Genomic DNA, 25,466 nt, shown 5'->3' with positions numbered 1-25,466 from the left:
TGGTGGTGGCCCCGCTGTCAATCAGGAATGGGACACTTGTTCCATTGACACCTAGATTGATCATTGGGGGTTCCTTCCAGTGTTCTGTGAGCTGCATGAAAGTCGGGACACCCTCCTCCGGGCCCCGTCAGCGGGGCTGTCCCTACCAGTCAATCTGGAACCTTGGGGGGTCCCTGGGAACGTTGCTAAGGGGGGCAGATTCAGTTGATGGCTGCCTAGGTTTGTTAAGGGGGTAGGGGCAGTCCCTAGCCCAGTGTCCATCCTTGCCACAGTTAAAGCAGGATGTATGTCGCTTGTTTGGGGGTACAGGGGGACCTCTATTCTGTGGGATGTCCCGCTGGGGGTGGGAGTTCCTAGGCTGCCTCCGGGGGTTTTGGTAACTGTGGGTTGGTACATTAGGAGTAGTTTTTTTTTAATGTCAAAACAGCCTGCTGCTTCCTTCTCATATAAGTGTTTAGCAAATTCCTCAATGTTGTCTGAGGTCCAACTGGAAACACTTTGTTTTACTGTCAAGGTCACAGAAGGCAGCAGGTTGTTTATAAATGTGGAAATAAGTAAGCTGTCAGTATTTACTAGGGTGAGACCTGCTTCCTCTGACCAGCATTTTTTTTTTTTTTTTTTTAAATCTCTTCCAGAATTCAGTAACATTCTCACTAGGTTTCTGTTTGCAAGCTACTGCTACTGGGAGGGACGAGCGGGTTTTAAACACTGCGTCCAGATGTTCACTCAGTTCATCCCACTAAATTGTCTAGCCAGGGGTTAACAAGGTAGTAATTTGTAGGGGAGACACGAGCAACATATTCCTTGCAGGTCTCTCCCGGGAGGGGAGGGGGGTATTCAGTCTCTTTACTCTGATCTGATCCCATATTACCAATAAGTAACTAACGTGTCTAAACTGAATTAATAACAATCTTTATCATAAAAAAAAACATAGATTGTTCCAAACACAGTGTCATATAGTGCGTGTACACTTACTACCCACGCAATATATTTCTAAAAGAATTCACAAATAACAGGGAAGGGGAACAATAGTCTATGTATGCATTCAGCTGATCTGATCATAGATCATTGGTAACATGTGGGAGTGCATATTCCCTACACAAACTACCGGGAACAGAAAACAACAACAGTACAACTTGTGATACCAAATGTACGTACACTTACCACCCGTACAATTAATATCTCTGCAATCGTGGACAATGTTATTTGTTACAAATCAACTTTCAAATGTACTTAAAATCACTGTAAACAACAATGTCCTCTGACACTCAGCGTCCGTGCACTTACCACCCGTTCACTGAGTGTCCTTAATAGAAAAATTACAATATGAGTACTTATAAGACAGACATACAAATATTTAGGTGATCAAATCGAGGAGGCGTTGTTATTTGGACCCCTGGTCCATCTATGGTATCCCGGATACCTGTGCCTTTAAAGATTATATGGACCCCTGGTCCTTCTATGGTATCCCTGATACCTGTTTTTATGACGCCTTAAATACGTGGACCCCTGGTCCTTCTATGGTATCCCTGATACCTGTTTATGACGCCTTAAAAAAAATCCTTTACATAAAACTACGTAACATTAAGTCCCGGACTTAAATATTACCTTGTCACGTGTTCCCGGAACACGGAGTGAGTTCAGATCCAGTAGATGGTCGCAATCCCTTAGCGGACAAGACAGACAACAAAATTCTCTATCCTACCGATCAGGGGACGATCAGCTGGATTCCGGACTGAGCCCCCAGACTGTAAGGATTATATCTCTGAACCACCTCGATTTGATGACCCCTTAGGTACCCGTGAGAGTAACTCTTAACACAAAGAGTAAGCACGCAGCTGTAGTTAAGAATCACTCTGTTTATTGTAAAAATTACAGCGTACTATATTAGATAAGAAACATGGGTGTATACAATATGTGCAAGCATATGATTGGATAAATAGAAGTAACATACGACATTACATGCAGGGTATCACGAGCTCTATGTCCATATAGGGGCTTCCGTACACGGACAGGGGTACGTGTCGAAACTAAGGCATAGTTTCAGTGTGGGATGTGAAAATAGCTTTGCAAGGTCATAACCACAATAGAAAACATTGAGACATTCTTGTCTCTGTAGCAATACAGCAAGAGAAGAACATAGACCCTTTAACCCTTCAGTGATCCTAAATAAACAAGGAAGGAAGGAAGTACAGAATGTTTCAATAGGGAGCTTAATACATTTTTTGGACTGTTATCATTGTGACTGTTTTTTTCTTTTTGTCATTGTACCAAAATAATTTCATACAATCACAGTTAAGCTGTTGGTGGTTCAGGAGATACATGTTACCAAAGCACCCTACACTTCTTTCTTAAAGCCGGACTTTGGGACTTTCCCTGGCCTTTCCCTTAGGGCCTAATTCAGATCTGATCGCAGCAGCAAATTTGTTAGCTAATGGGTAAAACCATGTGCCCTGCAGGGGGGGCAGATGTAAATGTGCAGAGAGAGTTTGATTTGGGTGGGTTATTTTGTTTCTGTGCAGGGTAAATACTGGCTGCTTTATTTTTACACTGCAATTTAGATTTCCGTTTGAACACACCCCACCCAAATCTAACTCTCTGCACATTTTATATCTACCCCTCCTGCAATGCACATGGGGGGTCATTCCGAGTTGTTCGCTCGTTATTTTTTTTCTCGCAACGGAGCGATTAGTCGCTAATGCGCATGCGCAATGTCCGCAGTGCGACTGCGCCAAGTGAATTTGCTATGCAGTTAGGTATTTTACTCACGGCATTACGTGGTTTTTTCATCGTTCTGGTGATCGTAGTGTGATTGACAGGAAGTGGGTGTTTCTGGGCGGAAACTGGCCGTTTTATGGGAGTGTGTGAAAAAACGCTACCGTTTCTGGGAAAAACGCGGGAGTGGCTGGAGAAACGGAGGAGTGTCTGGGCGAACGCTGGGTGTGTTTGTGACGACAAACCAGGAACGAAACTGACTGAACTGATCGCAGATGCCGAGTAAGTCTGGAGGTACTCAGAAACTGCTAAGAAGTGTCTATTCGCAATTCTGCTAATCTTTCGTTCGCAATTTTGATAAGCTAAGATTCACTCCCAGTAGGCGGCGGCTTAGCGTGTGCAAAGCTGCTAAAAGCAGCTTGCGAGCGAACAACTCGGAATGACCCCCATGGTTTTTTCCATTAGCTAACAAATTTGCTGCTGCGATCAGATCTGAATTAGGCCCTTATTCTTACTGAGATTCTGAGTAAACTGGGTCTGCAGAGACAACATTGAAAGTGAGATTTTGAGAAATGTTATATCTTTCCTTGTTACCATTTAGCAGCTTTTTACAACCAGAAGTTTACACCTTCAATTGTTTCAATATGAGCAATTATCTTATTCTCCCATTTCTGCATCACCCAACCTCAATTTTCATGAAATAAAACCATGAGAGCACACAGTTTTAGCTAATAGTACATTCATATCTATACACTATACAGTATCTGTCTGACTTAAATTATTCACATTGTAGGATCATGGACGGAATTCCCTGTAATGATAATTACCCTTATCAGGTACTCTTGGGCGAGTCAAACACAGCCATGTAATTAGGAATGGATCAGTCATATTTAGCATGATGTGTTTCATGCAACAGTATTCTAGCTCTGATGAAATTTTAAATTAGATTCTTTGACCTAATGAACAGTGATTCATCATACTCCTATCATGTCACTTAGTTTCTAATCATATCATAACTGGATGTTATTGGTGTACCATTTTATCACATTAATTCTATGTAGAATTGTCTGAGAACGTTCATTAGATGAGAAGTCTGCTAGTAACATAACAGTACAAACATTCTGTGGATTGTATTTGTCGAGGATATTTACTTTTTTTGCTAAAGACCAACGGTACTAAGAAAATTAGTATTAAAGAAGATTATAGTTATATAATATTCACATGCTATCCTAGGTGCCATAGAAATGCCTCTCAGGCTCAGCACACTAGATGACTCTTGGCTACAGGCCTAATGGTTTGCATACCACTCTGATGTTAGGATATCAGCACATGTCCAGGATATTTACTGCACCAGTCTGTTACTGCAAGGTCTCTAGTAGTTCCCCTGGGGATGTGGATGGCCAGCAATCCCAAAAAAGCTCCCGCTTTCTAGGAGTGCCGAGGCCAGGGTCTGTGTCTCCTGGCCTCTGCTACAGATCTTAGGATGCAACTGCGGATCACAGAAGCAGGCAGGAGGCGTGTATTTATCAAGGCGCCTCCTGCTGCATTAGTATATTTTCATACAGCAGCTCCGTCCAAAGCTGCAACAGTGATGTGACCTGCATCCTTCTCTAAATCAGGTCCCAAAATATCAAATTACACAGATAAGTGTGTGTGTGTGTGTGTGTGTGTGTGTGTGTGTGTGTGTGTGTTTTTTTTTTGGGGGGGGGGGGGTTTGCATCAATTAGTACAGTGGACCTACAGTAATATGTATATTTTAAATATATAGGTACGTGCGATCATACTTGTGTACTCTCCTAGATCCAGGGGATGCGATTTCTGGCACCAGGTGCCCCGCACCTCCTAACTGAACTTATCCTTCCAGAGAAGAGGTGCGAGAAAATGACAAGCTTGGCAGAGATTTTTGCCCAAATATTCACTCCATGGCCCATTTACATGAGTTTGAGGCATAAATCACTGCTGGTTCTTTTTAAAGAACTCAATACACAGACATATGTTTGGACTTCATTAAACTTGTGTTGCTCCTGTTGTGCCTCTGATATAAGCATTTCTCGAAAACAGCATGAAATTTGGGAAAGGGTTTATCTCTTTGCTGAAGCAGAACATATTATCCCTTCAATTGCTTCACATAATAGCTTTATACACAACAGAGATAAGAACCTATATTTATCAGACTGCTATACGCCATGTCATAAAATTAAAATAAAGCCATTTTTCTTGTGGAGATAATCGTTCATACTCCAAGATTACTAAGACTTTTAGCTCTTACCTGTCCATTAGAAGTATGAATGTACATCTAAATTGTGGAAGTGTCGTTCTGAAAAAAACAAAAAAAAGTTTCAAACAGATAAACAAAACTTCACCATACAATTGTTGAACTTAGTCTAAGAACCCTTAGCTTGCAGTACCATGTTTAAAGTGACAAACAATAAAACAGTTTAAACCATTACAATTATTTTATGGAGGAAGATTAAGAAATATTTGATTAAGGTAAGTGATTTATGGGCAGATTCAGAGGTGGACGCAGTGCCGCTGTTTGTGAATCTGAAGCGATGTTTTTTGGACTGTGCATACGTCACATTCACAACTGTGCGCCGTACATGATTGATTAGCAATGGCAGTGATAGTGAGGATATAATCGCAAAGTGATTGACAGGCAGTGTGTATCTATGGGAGGTAATGGGGCTGGCTAATCTAGTGCAGGCGCGTCGCAAGCATTTTCTGGGCGTGTCCCAGCCAGCGTCTACACCTTCATTCGTTCTTGTACTAGCAATGGCGCTTTAGCTCTGACAGTCAACCATAAGACTTGTCAGCAGTTCGATGTTGCGTCATTTATATGTAATTGGCAGGTTAGACGTCTCTGTAGAAATCCCTGCAGCTGCACATTATCATATTTTCGCAGATCCGCTGTTTCCGGGATCACAGCAGCGACAGAATTACGTTCACCTCTGAATCAGGCCCTTAGTATTTATACACCCTGCAAACCCTGACATAAAGGGGGGTATTCAATTGTTAGAAAAGTCAGTTGGGTGTCTGTTTTTTTCCTATCTAATAGACAGGAAAAACACAGACACCCAACTGACTTTTCAAACAATTGAATTCCCCCCAAAGGGTCTCTATTGCTTACATTAACATTCTCGTTATTCAGCATTATAAAGATGCGATTTGTAATAAATAGCACAATGGTAGCAAGCTATTGTCCATAGATAGATTTTAATAAGGGCAATAAGAATGTGATACTGATAGTAAAGTCATAAATTGAAATCAAATAGGTCTCACAGTTGCTGACGTCAGCAGCTCTCAGTAATCTATCACCAGATATTTGTGTTGATTGTTTTTCTCCCAGTGTGAAAATGTATTTCTGATATCAATATCTAATGCCACTGAAAGCTACATGTAACCGCAGACATAACCAGGGTGGTGTAACATGGACTGCTACCAAGGGAAAGATGGAGGGATGGTAGTCTTTGATGTCCAAGCAGTACAACAGAGCCCTCCGCACTTGGCATCATCCACCTGTGTTCCTAGGTTTGCTCAGCTTGCGTTGCCTGTTATTTGGAGATCTAGAAGCATTTCATGACATTGGGCATATTTATAGTTATTTGACTCACAAAGTCACACAATCTGCTTATTTTGTGTGTACAAAACTGTACTCCTTTAATTGATTAACAAGTATCCTGTGCTATTTAGTCATCATGTCAGTAGTGATAAAGCTAAATATTTATCTTATATAAAACCCTTTGTGAGGTCTAAGAACACTGTACGCTATTTACGTATGGAGTACCGTAAGGGTACGCTCGTTGCGTAACGATCGCTTAGCCGTGGTCGAGACGCTCAAGCGTCACGTTCGCTCACGGCCAAGAGATCACAGGCAGGCACGCTATTGGCTGCCGACTAACGTAATGATTCGCTATAGCGTAGCGGACGCTCGGGACCACGAGGAGATCACCAGCGGCGCTGACGCTCACAATGTTAAACCTTTATCTCTAAACCATAGACAATGTAATATGCTGTAAAACCTTAGTGTAGAGATAGGGTGTAGATGCAACACAGTGTAACCTTATTAACTTAAAAGCTGTTTGAGCGTCACCGACGCTCTGAGAATACTTAACACTATAAGAAATACACAGATACCGTGCTTAGGGTCCAACGCCTAATATATATATATTATGAATGTTATACTTGCAAAAGTATTAATACAATACAAGTCATACACTACAATATAACATAGACTACCTAACCAGATAACTACACATGAAATACAATACAATACTATTACGTTTAAGGGATTTACGAGAGAAAGAGGAGAAGAGAGAGAGAGAGATATGGCCCATAACAACAAAGAAAGACAATATGATTGCGGAGAAAACTTACGCACAAAGGAAACGATCGCATGCGCCTCTGGACATCCAGCTCCCGATTTTCAGCAATGATAACCGTTGAAGAGTGAGCTGGATGTGATCGGCTTGTCTATTTATACCCCACACACAATACAATTCAATGGTCCCTACAATCTCATTGTTCATTGGACACAGGAATTCCTCCTCGCATTATAACAAAAGGTCATAGGTTGATTCATACAGGTGGGCTGTGACGATTTCCAACTGCTCAGGTGGGAGGGAAACTGGGTTTCCCGCCGCATGGATAATTAAGTGCAAATAATAGTAAATGGACATAAACTTCTTATGTCCATAACTATTCGCACGAGCGATTAATTCGCTTCAAACCAACACCGGAATATTGCTAATTAAATACTCTTCCGATGGATACTAAACACCACTGTATTACTCCTGTCTGACCCTTCGTATCAAACAAAGGGGGATTTCTCTGTTCATGAACATTCTACATTAACCAAACTTTCAGAATCTATCAAAGGGACCATGATCTACAAAATACATTATATAGTGAAAATATGTAACGATTGAGTCGCACGCTATGAACACATGAACTCTACCGTAAATGCACATACCGCGCGCCCGCGGGTGCCCGCAACAGCGAGTATGCGCACGCACGGGAGAGCGCACGCATGCGCAGCGCAGACCTGTGTGAGGTGCAAATATGGCAGTGTGCATCGTGATATTTTTCTGACTTTGACACTCCACCCTTTGGCAGTCAACAATAACTGCCACTTCCTAAAACATTTCAAAAAGAGAGAAATATGTCAGGGGTTAATACATTTACATGGTTGGGTAGGTGAGGAGAGGAGAAGGTAGGAAAAGGGTATGACCTAGTGAGATAGCAGAAGCATGTGTGTATGAATCCGTGCTTGGGGGTCATGTATCATCGTGCCGTACGTGTTTTAAATCAAGCTTCGAGGCATTGCGAAGTATACATTTGAATTCCTTCTTATCCCGTGGTACGGGTCTGTGGATGGGCTGTCAAACTTTACCGAGCTCTTTTCGGATTTTGGTTGCAACAAAATGGGGAGCACATTTTAGTTGATGATACATGAATGGGGGAATATGTGATTGCTGATATCTGTGCCTGTATTCCCTATACTATGTGTGTAATTACCTGAAGGTTGTAGAGATGAAGAAAAAGACATAATTACGGTAAATGCAGTGGTATTCTATGTCAGGTAAATGAACATTTGTCGGTTGAAGTCTTGTTCGGTGTCTGTTGAATGCAGTCTTCTTTGTGCTTTTGCCCATAAGGTGCGAGCAAAAGCTTTGTCAATGTCCATAGATTTACAAAAGTGTTGGGCTAGCGTAATTTTAAAATTTCTAGGGAAACTGGGGATCTATGGCAAAGTTCATCAAAAATCTGTGTATCAGGTTGTCAAAACTTCTTCTTTAATCCATCTGTTGTCTGTATATCGGCTCATCAAATTCCTCGTCCAAGTGGGTCTTTTTACCTTGGAGGAAAACGGAAAAACAGGTGAAAGAAACGGACCGTAGAAATCGCATTTTCATCACATCATTGTTTCTACCGTCGGGTCATAAATCAAATCCATTGGAATTACAGTTTCCTCACTCCTTAAACTCATCACCCTGGTACTTCGTTTGCACTTCGTTAAAGCCTGACCGCATCTAAATATCAAGCCAATCGTTATGATAACACCTAAGATACATAGGAGAAACTTCCCTACATCCATTATGACTCCTTGAGCCCATTCTCCTAAACCGGAGAACCAATTTTGCGGGTTCAACCATGACACCCAACCAGTCAGCTGATTACTCACAGCAGCAAGGGTGAGATTGTGTCTCCTGTGAAATTCCCACTTCAGTTGGAGAATATCGTCCATCTTTTGGTCTATGACCTCGACCGGGTCCTCGGTACTATTTGTAATATATGTGCAACATTTCACGCCGTACTGCGTTGCCAGTGTGACACAATATCCACCTGTTACTGCTGTGAGATAATTGAGAATCATTCTATGCTGAACTAGTTCTGTTTTATAAGCTTGAAGTTCTCTTCCAGTATACCTAAACGTGTCATCATACATTTCTGTGATATTGTCTAACAAATTTGCGAGCGCAGATATGTATTTATAATTCAACACTCCTCTGGCGGTGCGAGTGAAATCTAACGCGATTAGAAACTGAATCCCGGTGGATTCATGGATCATGTCAGAGGCCGGATGCTCTGTTCTTTCTATCAGGTGCCGTTTAACTACGTGCTCGTAGTGGGTGTGAGTATAAGGAGCTTGGGCAACACGGTGTATATCTTTCATTTTGGCATGTGATACAGTCATTACTTCAGGCAGTACTTTTCCAATATAACACAATCCTTCAGAGTTTGGGGCAAGCCACTTATACGCCTTCCTCCCGCATATGAAATATGCATCATCGGGGAGAACATATGGGACGGAGTAGGACATAACCATATTACACATCTTCCATGTGAAATCTCCTAACCCTAATTCTCCCATCTGTCTAGTACACGTATCAGCTTGTACGATATGTGCACAGTATCCTGGTGATACCTCTCCAACTCTCGTAATCCTATTTCCTAGGGTATACCTATATCGGAAAGATTTTCCTCTACTGGCTATGTGGCGTATAAGTTCTGTATCTGTCGGCATTCTATCTGCTCTATATGAAAAGGTCATGGTTTGGTTACTCCATGACACTTCCCAATTTCCCGGCTTTCGGGGATTGGAAATGTTAAAACATATGAGGGATCTATCCACATGATATTGGTGGAGCTTCAAACTAGGAGGACTGGAGATATTAAACCTCCTGTCCACCGGCCTCCCACCACTTAGCTCAAGTACCTCCCCTATCGTTAAAGGAAATGGTACTAGTCCTGATTTGCTATGACCTTGAGGTACTTGAGAGCATACCCAGCAATCTGTTTGATTTAGCACACTACCCACTAAGGAGTGATAGTCACTCAAGGGATGCCGGTCCATGTGGATATTAAAACTGGATTGGCATTTCTTGATGCACCCATCCTCAACTACATTGTCACAGAGCCTACAGATACAGTTTTCTTCAGCTAACAATCCTTCACAATTCCTTCTATGGTCAATGCTATCGGATCGTTTTCTGATACTCGCCTTTGCTTGTTGATTATGTTGTTCTCGGAAAACTACGCCTCCATCTCTGTCATCAGAACCCATTCCAGAACCTCTCTCGACCTCCATGGTACTCTCGCCGGAACAGACTGCTCTGGTCAACATCATGGTCAACAGGAAAATCCGGATCACAGTCTCTTGGGGCAAGTCCATCTTATAGGAGGAAACGAAGAAGAATGAGAAAGGGGAAAAAATAATTTGAGGGAGGGGGAATGGGAAGTGGAGAAAAACAATAAAAGGGAACAGGGAATCGACAACTGCTTTTTGATCTTGTGATTCTCGATGCTCAGGTGCCGCCTCAGTCCTCCTGGAACAGACACTCCAGTGATACAACTTCCTCTACCGTCTGTTCCTTATCACGGGACCTCTCTGGATCAGCAACCTTCTTACAGTGGGACGAATGAACCCAAGTCTCTCTCTCGGCAACCTTCAATGCTGTAGTGCTAGTCAATAAGACTTGGTATGGTCCTTCCCATCTGTCAATAAGGCAACCTGAGCGTAGAAAATTCCGTATCATTACATAATCCCCAGGTTCAATGTCATGACAATTACTATCTGGTAAATCAGGAATCACTAACTTCAAATTATCATTTTGATTCCTTAGCTGTTTACTCATGTTAATCAAGTATTTTACAGTCACTTCATTGTTACACTTCAAATCATCCTGAGGGTTAATCATAACATGCGGTTGTCGACCAAACAAGATTTCAAAGGGAGACAGATTAAGAGGGGACCTGGGAGTGGTTCTGATGCTGTACAGTACAATGGGTAGAGCTTCTGGCCATGTCAATCCTGTCTCTGCCATAACTTTGCTCAGTTTATTTTTAATGGTGCTGTTCACTCTTTCCACTTTCGCACTCGCCTGTGGACGGTATGGAGTGTGCAGCTTGCTATCAATTCCCATCAACTTACACATTCCTTGAAAGACATCACCTGTAAAATGGGTACCCCTATCACTTTCAATTATTCTAGGGATACCATATCTACATACAAATTCCTGCACAATTTTCTTAGCAGTAAACATAGCGGTATTTGTGGCCGCAGGAAATGCTTCGACCCAATTTGAAAAAACATCTATACAAACAAGTACATATTTCAAATTTCGACAAGGGGGTAATTGAATTAAGTCAATCTGTATTACCTGGAAAGGGCCGCCTGCAGGTGGGATATGAGATGGTTCTGTTGGTATTGCCTTTCCGATATTCTTTCTCAAGCATGTAAGGCATGACATTGCTCTTTTACTTGCATGAGATGAAAATCCTGGGGCGCACCAATATGCTCTTACCAACTTGCACATTCCTTCCTTGCCCAGATGAGTCAGCCCGTGAGCTGCCTCAGCTAAACATGGGAGATATGCTCTGGGGGCCACCGGTTTACCTTGTCCATCCGTCCAGAGTCCTGAGGACTCCTGGCCATATCCCTTTGCCTTCCAGACTGCCTTTTCCTGTGTGGAACACAAATTTTGCATCTCACACAACTTCTGTGTGTTGATGGTATTAAATACCATCAGTTGTGTGGTGTCTGTCTTTCTGGGGGTACCAGCTGCTAACTTAGCTGCTTCGTCTGCTCGGCTGTTACCAAGTGATACTGGGTCTTGGCTATATGTGTGTGCTTTACACTTGATAACAGCCACTCTGTCGGGTTCCTGTATCGCTGTTAGAAGCCTTTTGATGTGAGCTGCATGCGCTATCGGTGTACCAGCTGCCGTCATGAAATTTCTGAGGCGCCATAGGGCTCCGAAATCATGGACTACCCCGAATGCGTATCTAGAGTCGGTGTAGATATTGGCTGATTTGCCCTTAGCCAATTCACATGCTCTGGTTAGGGCGACCAGTTCAGCAACCTGGGCTGAGTGAGGTGGGCCTAGCGGTTCCGCTTCTATGGTGCCTTGGTTATCTACGACTGCGTATCCAGTACACAAGTCTCCCGAGTCTGACTGTCTGTGACAACTACCGTCCGTGTAGAAAGTTAGATCTACATCTTCCAGTGGATTGTCACTGATGTCAGGCCTTGCGGTAAAATTTTGGGTCAAATATTCCATACAATCATGTGTGTCTTCCTTTGTGTTAAATTCTCCTTCCCCACCACTCTCATCCTCCACCCTTTGTGCCTGTCCAGGCACACCTGGGAGATATGTTGCAGGGTTTAATGCACTGCATCTCCTTATGGTGATGTTTACGGGGGCCATTAGTGCCAATTCCCATCTTGTAAACCGCGCTGATGAGACGTGCCTGGTTTGGGCAGAATTTAGCAAGGCTGACACTGCATGTGGTGTATGAATTGTGAGGTTGTGACCTAGCACTACATCTTCGCTTTTCGTTACTAGCAATGCTATTGCAGCAACGCTTCGCAAACATGTGGGGAGGGATCGCGCTACCGTGTCTAGCTGAGCGCTGTAGTATGCTACTGGCCTGCTGGCATCACCGTGCTTTTGGGTTAAGACGCCTGCCGCGCAACCAGCACTTTCTGTTCCGTACAGCTCAAAGGGTTTCCCATAGTCTGGCATACCTAATGCTGGTGCCTGCGTTAGGCACTGTTTAAGTCTCTCAAATGCCATCTCGGACTCGTCTGTATGCGAAATCCGATCAGGTTTGTTTGAGGAAACCATCTCCTGCAAAGGTAATGCTAGAATGGAAAATCCTGGGATCCAGTTACGGCAATACCCACACATTCCTAAAAATGTTCTGATCTGTTGCTGGGTTTGTGGCAGAGTCATGTCTCTAATTGCTTGAATTCTATCAGCGGTCAGGTGTCTCAGTCCTTGTGTTAGACAGTGTCCCAAATATTTTACCTTAGTTTGGCATAATTGCAACTTGTCTTTGGAAACCTTGTGTCCTGTGTCTGAAAGATGAAACAGGAGCTGTTTCGTATCCTTCAGGGATGCTTCCAATGAATCAGAACACAGTAGTAGATCATCCACGTACTGTATTAATACTGATCCACTCTCTGGTTGGAAAGACTGTAAACAATCATGCAAAGCCTGGGAAAAGATACTTGGACTGTCTATGAAACCTTGTGGTAATCGAGTCCATGTGTATTGGACTCCTCTGTATGTGAATGCAAACAAATATTGACTGTCAGGGTGCAGAGGTACCGAAAAGAAAGCGGAGCAGAGGTCAATAACAGTGAAAAATTTCGCAGTGGGAGGGATTTGCATAAGGATGACAGCTGGATTTGGCACTACGGGGAACTGACTCTCAACTATTTTGTTAATCCCCCTTAGATCCTGCACTAGCCGGTAACCCCTCCCCCCACTCTTTTTAACAGGGAAGATGGGACTATTGGCAGTGCTGGACGTTCTTACCAGAATGCCCTGTTGTAGCAAGCGCTCTATTACGGGATACACTCCTAACTCCACCTCTGGCTTCAGAGGGTACTATGGGATTTTTGGAGCTATCCTACCATCTTTTACTTGTACAACTACCGGAGCTACGTTTGCCATTAATCCAGTGTCCTGTCCATCTTTAGTCCAAAGTGACTCTGGTATCTGGGATGTCATTTCCTCTACTTGGGATGGAGTCCTATTTGTCATAATGGTATGTGACATTAATTTTGACGGGGAGTCTAACATGTCTCGCACTTCCTGAGCGTGATTCTCAGGTATGTCCAAGAATACACCTTCAGGAGTACAATAAATGACGCACCCCATTTTGCACAATAAGTCTCTTCCCAGGAGGTTAGTCGGTGCCGATGCAGCCAGCAAAAAGGAATGCTTGGTATGTAACGGCCCTACTGTAATCTCGGCTGGTTTGCTAACAGGGTAGTGCTGGACTACTCCTGTTACTCCTATGGCTGGAATTGTCTTACCAGTGGTTCTCATGCCCACTGTCGAATTTATCACTGATTTGGCCGCCCCTGTGTCTACAAGAAAGTTTAATGATTTACCAGCTACATTGATTGCAATTTCTGGTTCACTCCCAAGACTTGCAATCAATTTTACTGGCTGCAGATTACAGGTATGGCCACACCCCTATTGGGTATGGTGACCTCCCTGAATCCCGCTGGCAGCAACTGCTTGTGAAGGGGTTAAATGGGAACTACCAGTGGCTTGCCAGTCTCTGTTCGGGGGGTATCTTTTTGTTTCCCCTGTATGTGGCTCATAACTCCGTCTCTGCAGACCCTGCTCCCAATGTCGTGTGTCGTGTCGTTGTCTAGGGGGTTGATATGAGTTTTGTGAATTTTTCACTCTACAGTCTCGTGCCATGTGTCCCTGTCTATGACAAGAAAAACAAGTTACCACATTTGACTTACCCGCAGGGTTTGGTGATTTATACAAAGGCTGCCTTGTGGTCAGGGCCTGTATACTTACGGCCATTAACTTATCACCTTGTGACTCCCTGTGTCGGGTGATATTCCGGTCGTGATCAATAGCAGCCTCTCTCAAAGTAGCCACCGACAGACCTCGCCAACATGGTTGCGTGGTCTGTACTCTTGTCTTTAATGTCTCTTTTAACCCATCCATTAGTACAGATACTGCTACTTCTCGGTGGTTTATGTTTGTTTTAATGTCCTCTATACCTGTGTACTTTGCCATTTCTAGTAATGCCCTGTGAAAATATTCTGCAGCAGTTTCTGACTCTTTCTGTCTAATGGAGAAAATCTTGTTCCACTTAACTACCGCTGGGAAATACTCCTTTAACTGTAAACTTATTCTTTTTACGTTATCTTTGTTGTACACATCTGTAAGAGGTACATCCTGATCTAATCCACAGTCAGCCAAAAATTGAGCTGCGTCGACATTTGAGGGTAAACATGCCCTCAGCAATACCTGCCAGTCTTTGTTATTGGGCTCTAAAGTGTTCCCTAGGTCTCTGATGTATTTCTGGCTGGCAACTAAGTCTTTCCTAGGGTCAGGGAACTCAGACACTATGGTTCTTAATTCCATTCGGGAAAATGGGCTGTACATGGCAATGTTCCTAACAGGAGTGATTCCTGTCGTGTCAGTTTTCCCATTTGGCACTGCTATTACCCTAACAGGATTAAGTCTACTAACATCACTCTGTGTAGGTTCTACAGCCTGTGGTGAAATGGTTTCAGCATAGTGTATGGTGCCGTACTTACCTGTAGATACGACCTCACCTATCCCTCCGCTAGGGGCTTTTGTTACTAATCTCGTGGGTGGAGCCGTGCCTACTGTTGTCTCTGCTATGGTGGCTGCTAGAGAGAGCGCCGATATTGTTGCCGATTCGTCTTCTTGATCACATTCCTGGGGAAAGTTCAGAACAGGGTACAACTTGCACGGGTTAATACTTGCATTGGTTAACTTATTAACATTTACACAGTTGCTAAGTGTTTGTTTGTTACACCCTAATGCGTCATTCTCCGCAACCAATTTCTCTCCTGATATGTATGGTGGCGGCGGGGCCGTCGCTATCAATTTCTTGATAGGATTATATCCTGCCGCCAAAGCCAATCCTCTCTGTATTTCACCTTCCTGTTGCCATAACTGCAGATAATCATAATGTTGGATTCGTCTCTTTGTTGATTTAATGAGACATATCTTCCTCCTTAAATTTTGCAACACTTCTGGGCTAAAGCTACCTACTCTTGGGAATTTCTCCCCGTCATGCACTGTCATTCTCTCCCATTCATCACATAAAACCTCTGTATGTGAACCATATTTTTCACACATTACGTACCTTGCCGACCCGACTGGTCGGTTCACTGAATCAACCCGAACCGAGGTTGATCGCCCCCTTCCTGAACAATTGGCCCCCATAACTTGCAGGCGTTGCTTTCACCACCTCTGACCTTATTTCAGGGTCTTCAGCGAACCCTTACAAAAACCAAAATGTTCACGATAGGCTGACGGTGGCGGTTTACCGAGTACCCCACTCACTCGCCCACGCCGACCAATACGACCCACACACTGCCTTAGTGCTGGCGTACTCGACCCAGGGCCCCTATGAACCTCTATTTACTGGAACCTGCGAGGGATATCCGCAGAACACTTACTCTTTCCAGTAACTGTTGGTCGTTGGACAATTCCTGAGTGACCAGCGAACTTCCCTTCAGAAAATAAAAAATTACACAAATCACATCAGAGTGTACAAATAGTTTTACGACCGGGTTTGTACACAAATGGTACTGGTCAGATTAACTAATGTACACAATTACGTGCGGTACAATCGTTCAGCACATAAGCAACTAATCTTATGTGCTGAGCGACCAGTGGAATCGAAAATTTCGGCTGCGAATTCCTTCAGCCAGAGCTTTATTGGCCTATATGGGTTTTGCACCAACCCCCTGGGTTGTGCCCTTTTCTCTTTTATGGCAGACTTCTTAGTCTGCTGTACCTGGACCTCCCGGTCTGTAGTATGACCTCCTGGTCTACTATTCTCTACTGCTCAAATTTTATGTTTAACCAGAGATGCCTCCCTAGCCACCATGCACGTCACTTACATGTATGTACCTCTGCGAGAACTCGACTTCTTGTGGTTCAACCTGTAAAATTGTATAAACTTATATATACAAAACACTCACTCACCCCACGTACACTTTTGCTTCTATTTCTATTTCTGCGCAGAAATTTTCTTTAGACCAGATGTGTTGTGAATTTGGAGAAGGATCTGTTATTCTAAATTTCGGACACTAAAATAGATTTGCGCTATTTATCGCCTGATGCGCTACTTATCGCCTGTTGCGCTATTTATCGCCTGTTGCGCTATTTATCGCCTGTTGCGCTACTTAAAAATCAACACTGTCGTGTGACTTGAGTTACGTGGGCATACCCAGACGCTCCGTTGCGTAATTTACGCTGTGTGCGTCGGCCTTGGCGTACGCGAGTCTCAGCCCTTTGTTAGAGACACGTGTACACAAAACCAATGTCCACCGCAACACAACTAACACTTTTATCAATGTAGATGATCCTCGATCGTCTACCGCGCAACACACCAATCTCTCCTTTTACCTTAGGTAGAGTTGCATGTGGGTTTTACACTTTAACTATGAAATAGCGACAAATCTCTCTTAGCACGTTTTATCAATTATAAAATGGCAAACAGGAGAGTGATATATGAAAATACACGAATTAAAAAGAAATGCAGATATGTGCGTGTGTACGCAAGACAGAAATAAACAGTTTTAAAAGACACTAGCGTGTTGTTCTTACCTCCGGTTCCGGATTCCTTCAGCACCCTTTACTAAGCGAAGCAGACGCTTATCCCGTCAGCACTGCGAAGAATATGATCTCCCGCCCTTTGCTGATGGATAATGTCTGCTGAGATTACCTAGCAGAGATATGTGAAGGACAGGACGAGCCGCCAATTGATAAAGCTAAATATTTATCTTATATAAAACCCTTTGTGAGGTCTAAGAACACTGTACGCTATTTACGTATGGAGTACCGTAAGGGTACGCTCGTTGCGTAACGATCGCTTAGCCGTGGTCGAGACGCTCAAGCATCACGTTCGCTCACGGCCAAGAGATCACAGGCAGGCACGCTATTGGCTGCCGACTAACGTAATGATTCGCTATAGCGTAGCGGACGCTCGGGACCACGAGGAGATCACCAGCGGCGCTGACGCTCACAATGTTAAACCTTTATCTCTAAACCATAGACAATGTAATATGCTGTAAAACCTTAGTGTAGAGATAGGGTGTAGATGCAACACAGTGTAACCTTATTAACTTAAAAGCTGTTTGAGCGTCACCGACACTCTGAGAATACTTAACACTATAAGAAATACACAGATACCGTGCTTAGGGTCCAACGCCTAATATATATATATTATGAATGTTATACTTGCAAAAGTATTAATACAATACAAGTCATACACTACAATATAACATAGACTACCTAACCAGATAACTACACATGAAATACAATACAATACTATTACGTTTAAGGGATTTACGAGAGAAAGAGGAGAAGAGAGAGAGAGAGAGAGAGATATGGCCCATAACAACAAAGAAAGACAATATGATTGCGGAGAAAACTTACGCACAAAGGAAACGATCGCATGCGCCTCTGGACATCCAGCTCCCGATTTTCAGCAATGATAACCGTTGAAGAGTGAGCTGGATGTGATCGGCTTGTCTATTTATACCCCGCACACAATACAATTCAATGGTCCCTACAATCTCATTGTTCATTGGACACAGGAATTCCTCCTCGCATTATAACAAAAGGTCATAGGTTGATTCATACAGGTGGGCTGTGACGATTTCCAACTGCTCAGGTGGGAGGGAAACTGGGTTTCCCGCCGCATGGATAATTAAGTGCAAATAATAGTAAATGGACATAAACTTCTTATGTCCATAACTATTCGCACGAGCGATTAATTCGCTTCAAACCAACACCGGAATATTGCTAATTAAATACTCTTCCGATGGATACTAAACACCACTGTATTACTCCTGTCTGACCCTTCGTATCAAACAAAGGGGGATTTCTCTGTTCATGAACATTCTACATTAACCAAACTTTCAGAATCTATCAAAGGGACCATGATCTACAAAATACATTATATAGTGAAAATATGTAACGATTGAGTCGCACGCTATGAACACATGAACTCTACCGTAAATGCACATACCGCGCGCCCGCGGGTGCCCGCAACAGCGAGTATGCGCACGCACGGGAGAGCGCACGCATGCGCAGCGCAGACCTGTGTGAGGTGCAAATATGGCAGTGTGCATCGTGATATTTTTCTGACTTTGACAGTAGCTTTACTAGACATATACTGTACCTTGTAGCTTGGTCTATCCATTGCTGACTTAAATCTCACCATTCCTATTTGCTAGTGATCTTGACCTTTGCTATCTATCCTTACCCCTGACTTATCCTTGACTATGTTTTAGATATTTGTCCCTTAAGACTGGTATACCGCTAACATGTTCCTAATGCGATTGCGCTTCATATGCAGTCTTAACTAGTGCTTGCACTTGTAATCTGGAAATGTAAGGGTAGGATTAATCGAGGAAACTCCATGTGTAGAGAGAACACAAAGGATGACTGTTGCACTGATCCTGCTTTCAGTCAAGGGAGCAATTAGATGTGGGGTCATGGATACAGTGGGCTATATCTCCTTGCTTATGTACATGCTTTTAATAACGTTAAAACCCTAGTCAAAGCATGTTTTCCATACCAGTGATTTAAGGGTGGAACTTGCCACTTTGTCCATCTTGTGCCACCAGCTGCCTAGCATGGGGAAGGAACCTGCAAACTGTAGGTAACTCACAGTGAAGCCCTCATCGTGCAGGGATCCCTGAACAAATCCAGGTACACATAGACTCAGGTGAGCTAGAACTAACTTCTGGTAAAACAGTGGATCCAGTACTAGAGCCTGCAACAGTAACTGTATGTTGATGTCTAGACTGCTGTATATACTATAGGTAGGCTTAATAACATGAAGCATTGTAAATAGAAAAAGAATCACATTGAGCCATCTGCAGGACTGGACTACAACTGTCTAACACTTTGCTATTTGATAATACAGACAATAATTTCTTACAGTATCTTTGGAAAATGTATTAATGTATTTAATTAAAATTGCTCCATGAATATACATAAATGAATATAATGATTACATTTACTTATACCCTCCAGGGAGTCCCTCTTCCGTCAGCTCTGTGCCATCCATTGGCTTTTGGAGTCTCTAATTTGTGATCCATCTGGCTTCATGCGACCGGTATCTACCTGTTGGAGCATAAGGTACAAATAAGATATCTAAATTATTATTGTATGCAAAATACTTCACATTGGAATTACCACAAGGTTTATTATATTAAGGGAAACATATCAGTGAATTTTCTTATAATGCATAATTGATATTAACAAATGTATAAATTCTAGTCAATAAGAGTGAGTATTGTTGTTAGAAAATTTACATGGTAGGTAGTGACATCATCATCAGTAGTGACGTGTCTTCACGCACTGAGTGTCTTATCACCATACGGCGCAAGACGCCCGGTGCGACTGACAATCTCTAATAGGGGTAGTGTACTGTATTTTTACTATTATTAGTGTCTTTTATTTTTATGGTGCCACAAGGTTTCCTTAGCGCATTACAGGAAAAATTATGATAAAACACACAACAAATTAAATATATATTTGAACAGACAGGGGGAATGAAACAGTTAGATTTCTATACAAATAAGTGAGTGACAGATAATACCAGTAGTGTTTAATGACCCAATGCGCTGGGAGGGGCAGACAGAAAGGATCAGAGGCACTGACTGAGTGCGTGTGCACTGGAGGATAGTGCATGGTGAGAAACAAGAGGGTGGCAGGCCTGTCCATCAGAGCTTACAGGCTGGTAGGGAGCTTTAAAGAGTTCCAGGGAAGGGTAGCAGTGCAGGAACATTCTTAGATATGAGAATGGGAGGATGTAATCAGTGCAAAAGTCAGTGGAAGAGTGTATGGGGCCAGATGGAGAGTAGATTGAGATGAGTTCAGAGATGAAGGAGGGTAGGAGTGATTGAGTGCTTTGGAAATGAGGATTAATATCTTAACCTTGATTCTGTAAGGGAAAGGCAGTCAGTGAAGGAGTTCGGAAAGAGGAAAGAGTCAGAGCAAAAAGATGAGATGAGCAACAGCTTTGAGGATAGATAGGGAAAGGCAGGAGAGAGGATACAGAAGAGAAAAGAGAGTAATATGTTGTAGGTTGGAGATGACGAGTGCAAGAATATAACAATTGGTTGAATCCAGAATGGTCTGACCTTGTAGATGTTTTGGAGGTGAGAACAACAGAATTTAAAAATACTGTAACATGAATGTGGGGAAGGGGCGGGGGTGAAAGAGATGGAGAAGTCTAAGGTGACACCAAGGCAACAGACTTAAGAAAGTGGAGAGAATAGTATTAGAAACATAAAAAGAGACATGTTGCGTTTACAAAAGTGCTGAGGCATAGAGAAAGATATCGACATGCTACAGTACATGTTGGACATGTGACAGAGGGTGAAGGGGAAAGGTCAGGGAAGGAGAAGTAGATTTGTGTATTGTCAGCATACAATTAGTTATGGAGATGGAGGGATCTGATAAAATCACAAAGGGGGGGTCAAGGACATAACCTTGTGGGACACCAAAAGGAAAGGAAGAGAGAACAAAGTAGAGTTTGAGGTAGAGAGAAGGAAAGGTTACCAAGAGAGTGGCCAAGAAAACATGTCTGCCAAGAAACATTTAAGGTCGCTCAGCTGTACAGTAAGAGGTGACTAGCAATATGCAAGGCAGAGGTGGTTGCACTTTCTAGTGCACCTTATCCATGAGTTGAGACAGTATTGACAACCAGAGCTGTGACATACCAAAGTAATTTATCATTTAACCCCAGCTTCATTGCTTACTACAGTATGTAAATAGTCTCCAAGGATGATCTAGAGAATCGGGGAGTTATGTAAATATTGCTACACATTTTAGCCAGCTGAGTCCCCTTTCTTTGCAGATGAAATATGAACATTAATTACATGTCCATACACGTACCTCCCGGAGCCAGAGCCTGCTCATTGTGAAATGAGCACTTGTGAAGGCCATAGTTACTGCATTTATTTAACATGACAAATAAATGGCAATGCATTAACGTAGTAATGTTGGGGAAAGGTTTGATGCGTCTCCATTTCTAATTGACCCTCTCCCTTTTTAACTTCAATTTGTTAAAATGTATCACAATTCCTGAAATGTTGTCCAGTGCAATGCTGTCCCCATTTTTCTCTGTGCACACAGGGCCTAATTCATACCTGATCGCTAGCAAGCGATTTTTGCACTGCTGCGATCAGATAGTCGCCACCTACAGGGGGAGTGTATTTTAGCTGTGCAAGTGTGCGAATGCATGTGTAGCAGAGCTGTACAAACAGATTTTGTGCAGTCTCTGCACAGCCCAGGACTTACTCAGCTGCTGCGATCTCATAAGCCTGTCCGGGACCGGAATTGACGACAGGAACCCACCCTGCAAACGCTTGGACACGCCTACGTTTTTCCAGACACTCCCTGAAAACGGTCAGTTGCCGCCCACAAACGCCCTCTTCTTGTCAATCTCCTTGCGATCGCCCGTGTGAATAGATTATTTGCACAAACCCATCGCTGGGCGGCGATCCGCTTTGTACCCGCGCGACGTGCCTGCGCATTGCGATGCATACGCTGTGCAAAAACGCAGTCTAGTGATCAGGTCAGAATTACCCCCACAGTGCAGGTGTCATTATGTCCGACTTGCATTCAACTCTGCATCAGCTGCAATGTCTACAGATGGTTACAGTTGTAGCTACACGAAAGAAACTAAAAGGATTGTTGGCGCTGTGTAGGGCGGTGTAGATTGACACCTGTGGATCAGAAGCCACCTGGTGAGGGGGCAGCCAACCTCCTCAAAAAAAAAACACTAGTGAATTAATAAATACCAAGTAGGCGCTCAGAACCACAGAGACGACCTTAATAAAAACACAGATATTTAATAGCATATAATATCATATAATATAGTACAACAATGAAAAAAGGCAAAAAACGAATCTCATATGAACTGAATGACAGAAGTGTATGATAGCTCTATAAATAAACAGATTGCATAAAACTAAGGATTCCCTGGAAGTCCCAAAGGGCTAAGCAATAAGTACATATATTTATTATAGTTACCACTATTGCTGGTATTAGGTGGAGACTCTCAGAATAGTTCAGTCAGTCTCTGACACCTTAATCCATATTGTGTAGCCCGTAATGAAGGGATAAATGTGTGTCCTCCGGCTATATAATCAGTAGCAGGGTGCCAATGTTGTTAATGTGGCTCACTGTAGTGGATAAACTGTTGGAACACCAAAAGCAGTTTCAAGTGGCTCACCAGACGTTGTTGCTATACTGTCAGCAATACGAGCTGCAAGTGCAGGAGCTGTGTGGTTCGTCCGTTCACTTGGCCGGCCATAAATGGAGCGGTACAGATGGTAACTGAACATGGCTTCTGTGAATCAGACTCCAGCTGTATGGGGTTCGTGCACACCGCCGCTGGTGGCTACGCGGCGGATACGTCAGTGCATAGAGCCGCTGTGCAGCGCTGTCAGTCTGGATCCGGTGTTACGCACAGTGTGATGATGATAAAAGGAGCCAAGTGTGTGCCCAGTTGGCACCAGGCAATAGGCTTCTCCTGTACACAAGAAAAAAACGAATACAGGAACTGCGCAATCTATTCTGTTGTGGATATTTAATCTCACATAAAATTTCATCTTTACATACACACATACATATAATACTTGATACCGGCCAGCATCACATAAAATATTAATACATAAAACCCATTAATAGATAATTATACTCAATAATATCTCATAATATTCAACTCCATAAGGGTTAATATATTCCAATAAACTTTCTACTATATCTAAATATAATTATTCTATTGCCTAACAATATATTACTTTCGTTCTGAGTCGCTCAAGATCACATTTAGCACCTCTGTTCTGAATATGCTGTTTATATTTCCCTTCTATATGTATAAACATGCAATGTTAGTGAGGTTACTGCAGTTAGTGAGACCAATCAAGCAAGGATAGATTGTCCAACGTTGATAATTAGTAGCAAAAAAACATGCAAAAAGTCTCTTATTCCAGATGTTAATAATTCAGCATAGCATGCATTTGATAAAGATCCTTATTACCAGATGAACCTTCTTTTCACATTAATAGGGACTACAAAACGTCACAACGTCCATCAATTAGAAGCACTTTCCATAATATAAAGGCTGCTGCTGTTTAGCCAAGCAGATCATGCGTGATTATAGCCTCTTATATAACAGTTCGTGTCATTCATATAGTCCAGAATATATTATACTGTGCCTGTATGGTGTCTTTGAACAACCCCTCCCGGCTGGATCAACCTTATCTGGAGCCTCCGGGTATTTTTCAAAGGCGCACTTCTCCTCCCCCAGCCAACAATGGGGCTGTCACTCCTGCGGCCGGCCGGCTCGCTGATATCCTTAGCTGCTGGATCCTGTGTGTGGAAGTGATGACAGATGCGTTTCCCCGCCTATAATTACGTCAGTGGCTTCCTCAGTGTCGAATACTCCCACTTTCATTCATCTGGTTTAAATACCCAATCGCACCAATCGTCAAGCCTCATTTTTATTATAGCTTTCAGCATATAGACGTCTCCATTTTTGTACTCCAGACCTCAATTCTGTTTTGTATATACACTGTATGTTTATTAATATGATCTCACTTATATATTCTACTCTATTCGGAGCCTATGAATAATTACTAGATTCATTAAAATAATATAAATACACAACAGTATTCTAATACATATTTATATATCTTACTCATCATTGGCATCGCTCAATATTACCACAAACTACCTACTAGCGCCATTTAGTGGTTAAAAATGATATCCTATTTTGTTAATTCCAAAGCATCTCCACTGGATATATATATACTCTAATTTATACTTATCTATACTCGGCATTTAGCCACTTATATCATCAATTTCATATATATTTATTCTTATCAATTACTCCCCTCTTGATAGAGAACAACTAATAATTATAAATTATTCTTACACATTTTTAACAGTTACATATAGAACCACGAGAATCCTACATACATACCACTTGATAAGGTATTATCCCCATCTACACCCCATTAAGTTCCACCATATCATTAAGACCTGACGGTACTAATGTGTCCAATCTAAAGATCCAGTAAGCTATGCGTCTCCGAAGCCTACTGAATCTATCACCCCCACCCACCCACCCCCCCGATTGGTTGATTTAATTTGTTCAATTCCAACCATTGTTAAATTTTTCCAATTTGCCTTTTGACAATAATTTACATGATCTGATAGTGGATGTTTTGCCCCTTTAATTATATTTCTTCGATGTTCCATGTAGCGGATATGTAGGGTTCTCGTGGTTCGTCCCACATACTGCTTCCCACATTGACAGGTAATAAGATAAATAATATAAGTTGACATACAGTTTATGAATTCTTTAATGGGAAAAATTTCTCTAGTACACAGTGGTAATTCCAGGGGTCCCGTTCTCTGTTTCCTCAACGCGTTTCTCCGCACTCAGGGCGGCTTTGTCAAGTGTAGAGTCTGAGCCTCTCCCATAGTCCTTTTAGCCTGTCTTTCAGCAATCATCACAGACAGGTGTGCATGTTAGAGTCAGGGCTCAGATGTGTTGGGATAGAAACATAGAAACATAGAATTTGACGGCAGATAAGAACCACTTGGCCCATCTAGTCTGCCCCTTTTTTATTTTATCCTTTAGGCAATCTCAACCCTTTTTTAACCTTAATTCTTTGTAAGGATATTCATATGCCT

At 42.6% G+C, this 25,466-nt stretch overlaps 1 protein-coding gene across 3 annotated transcripts in view; it reads left to right on the top strand.

Moving 5' to 3' along the window:
• The window catches only part of CCDC60 (coiled-coil domain containing 60), a 638,346-nt gene that overhangs the window by 433,440 nt on the left and 179,440 nt on the right, over nucleotides 1-25,466 (top strand). For 2 of the 3 annotated variants that reach the window (XM_063964309.1, XM_063964307.1), the window contains one exon: nucleotides 19,785-19,889. The exons of the other annotated variant lie outside the window; for it this stretch is intronic. In XM_063964309.1, the coding sequence (XP_063820379.1) occupies nucleotides 19,785-19,889 (105 nt within the window). The remainder of the gene's footprint in view (nucleotides 1-19,784; nucleotides 19,890-25,466) is intronic. 3 annotated transcript variants of the gene reach the window in all.

Source organism: Pseudophryne corroboree, chromosome 1 (assembly GCF_028390025.1).
Source record: "Pseudophryne corroboree isolate aPseCor3 chromosome 1, aPseCor3.hap2, whole genome shotgun sequence".
Classification (NCBI taxonomy): domain Eukaryota; kingdom Metazoa; phylum Chordata; class Amphibia; order Anura; family Myobatrachidae; genus Pseudophryne; species Pseudophryne corroboree.
This window is presented reverse-complemented; position numbering and strand designations above follow the sequence as displayed.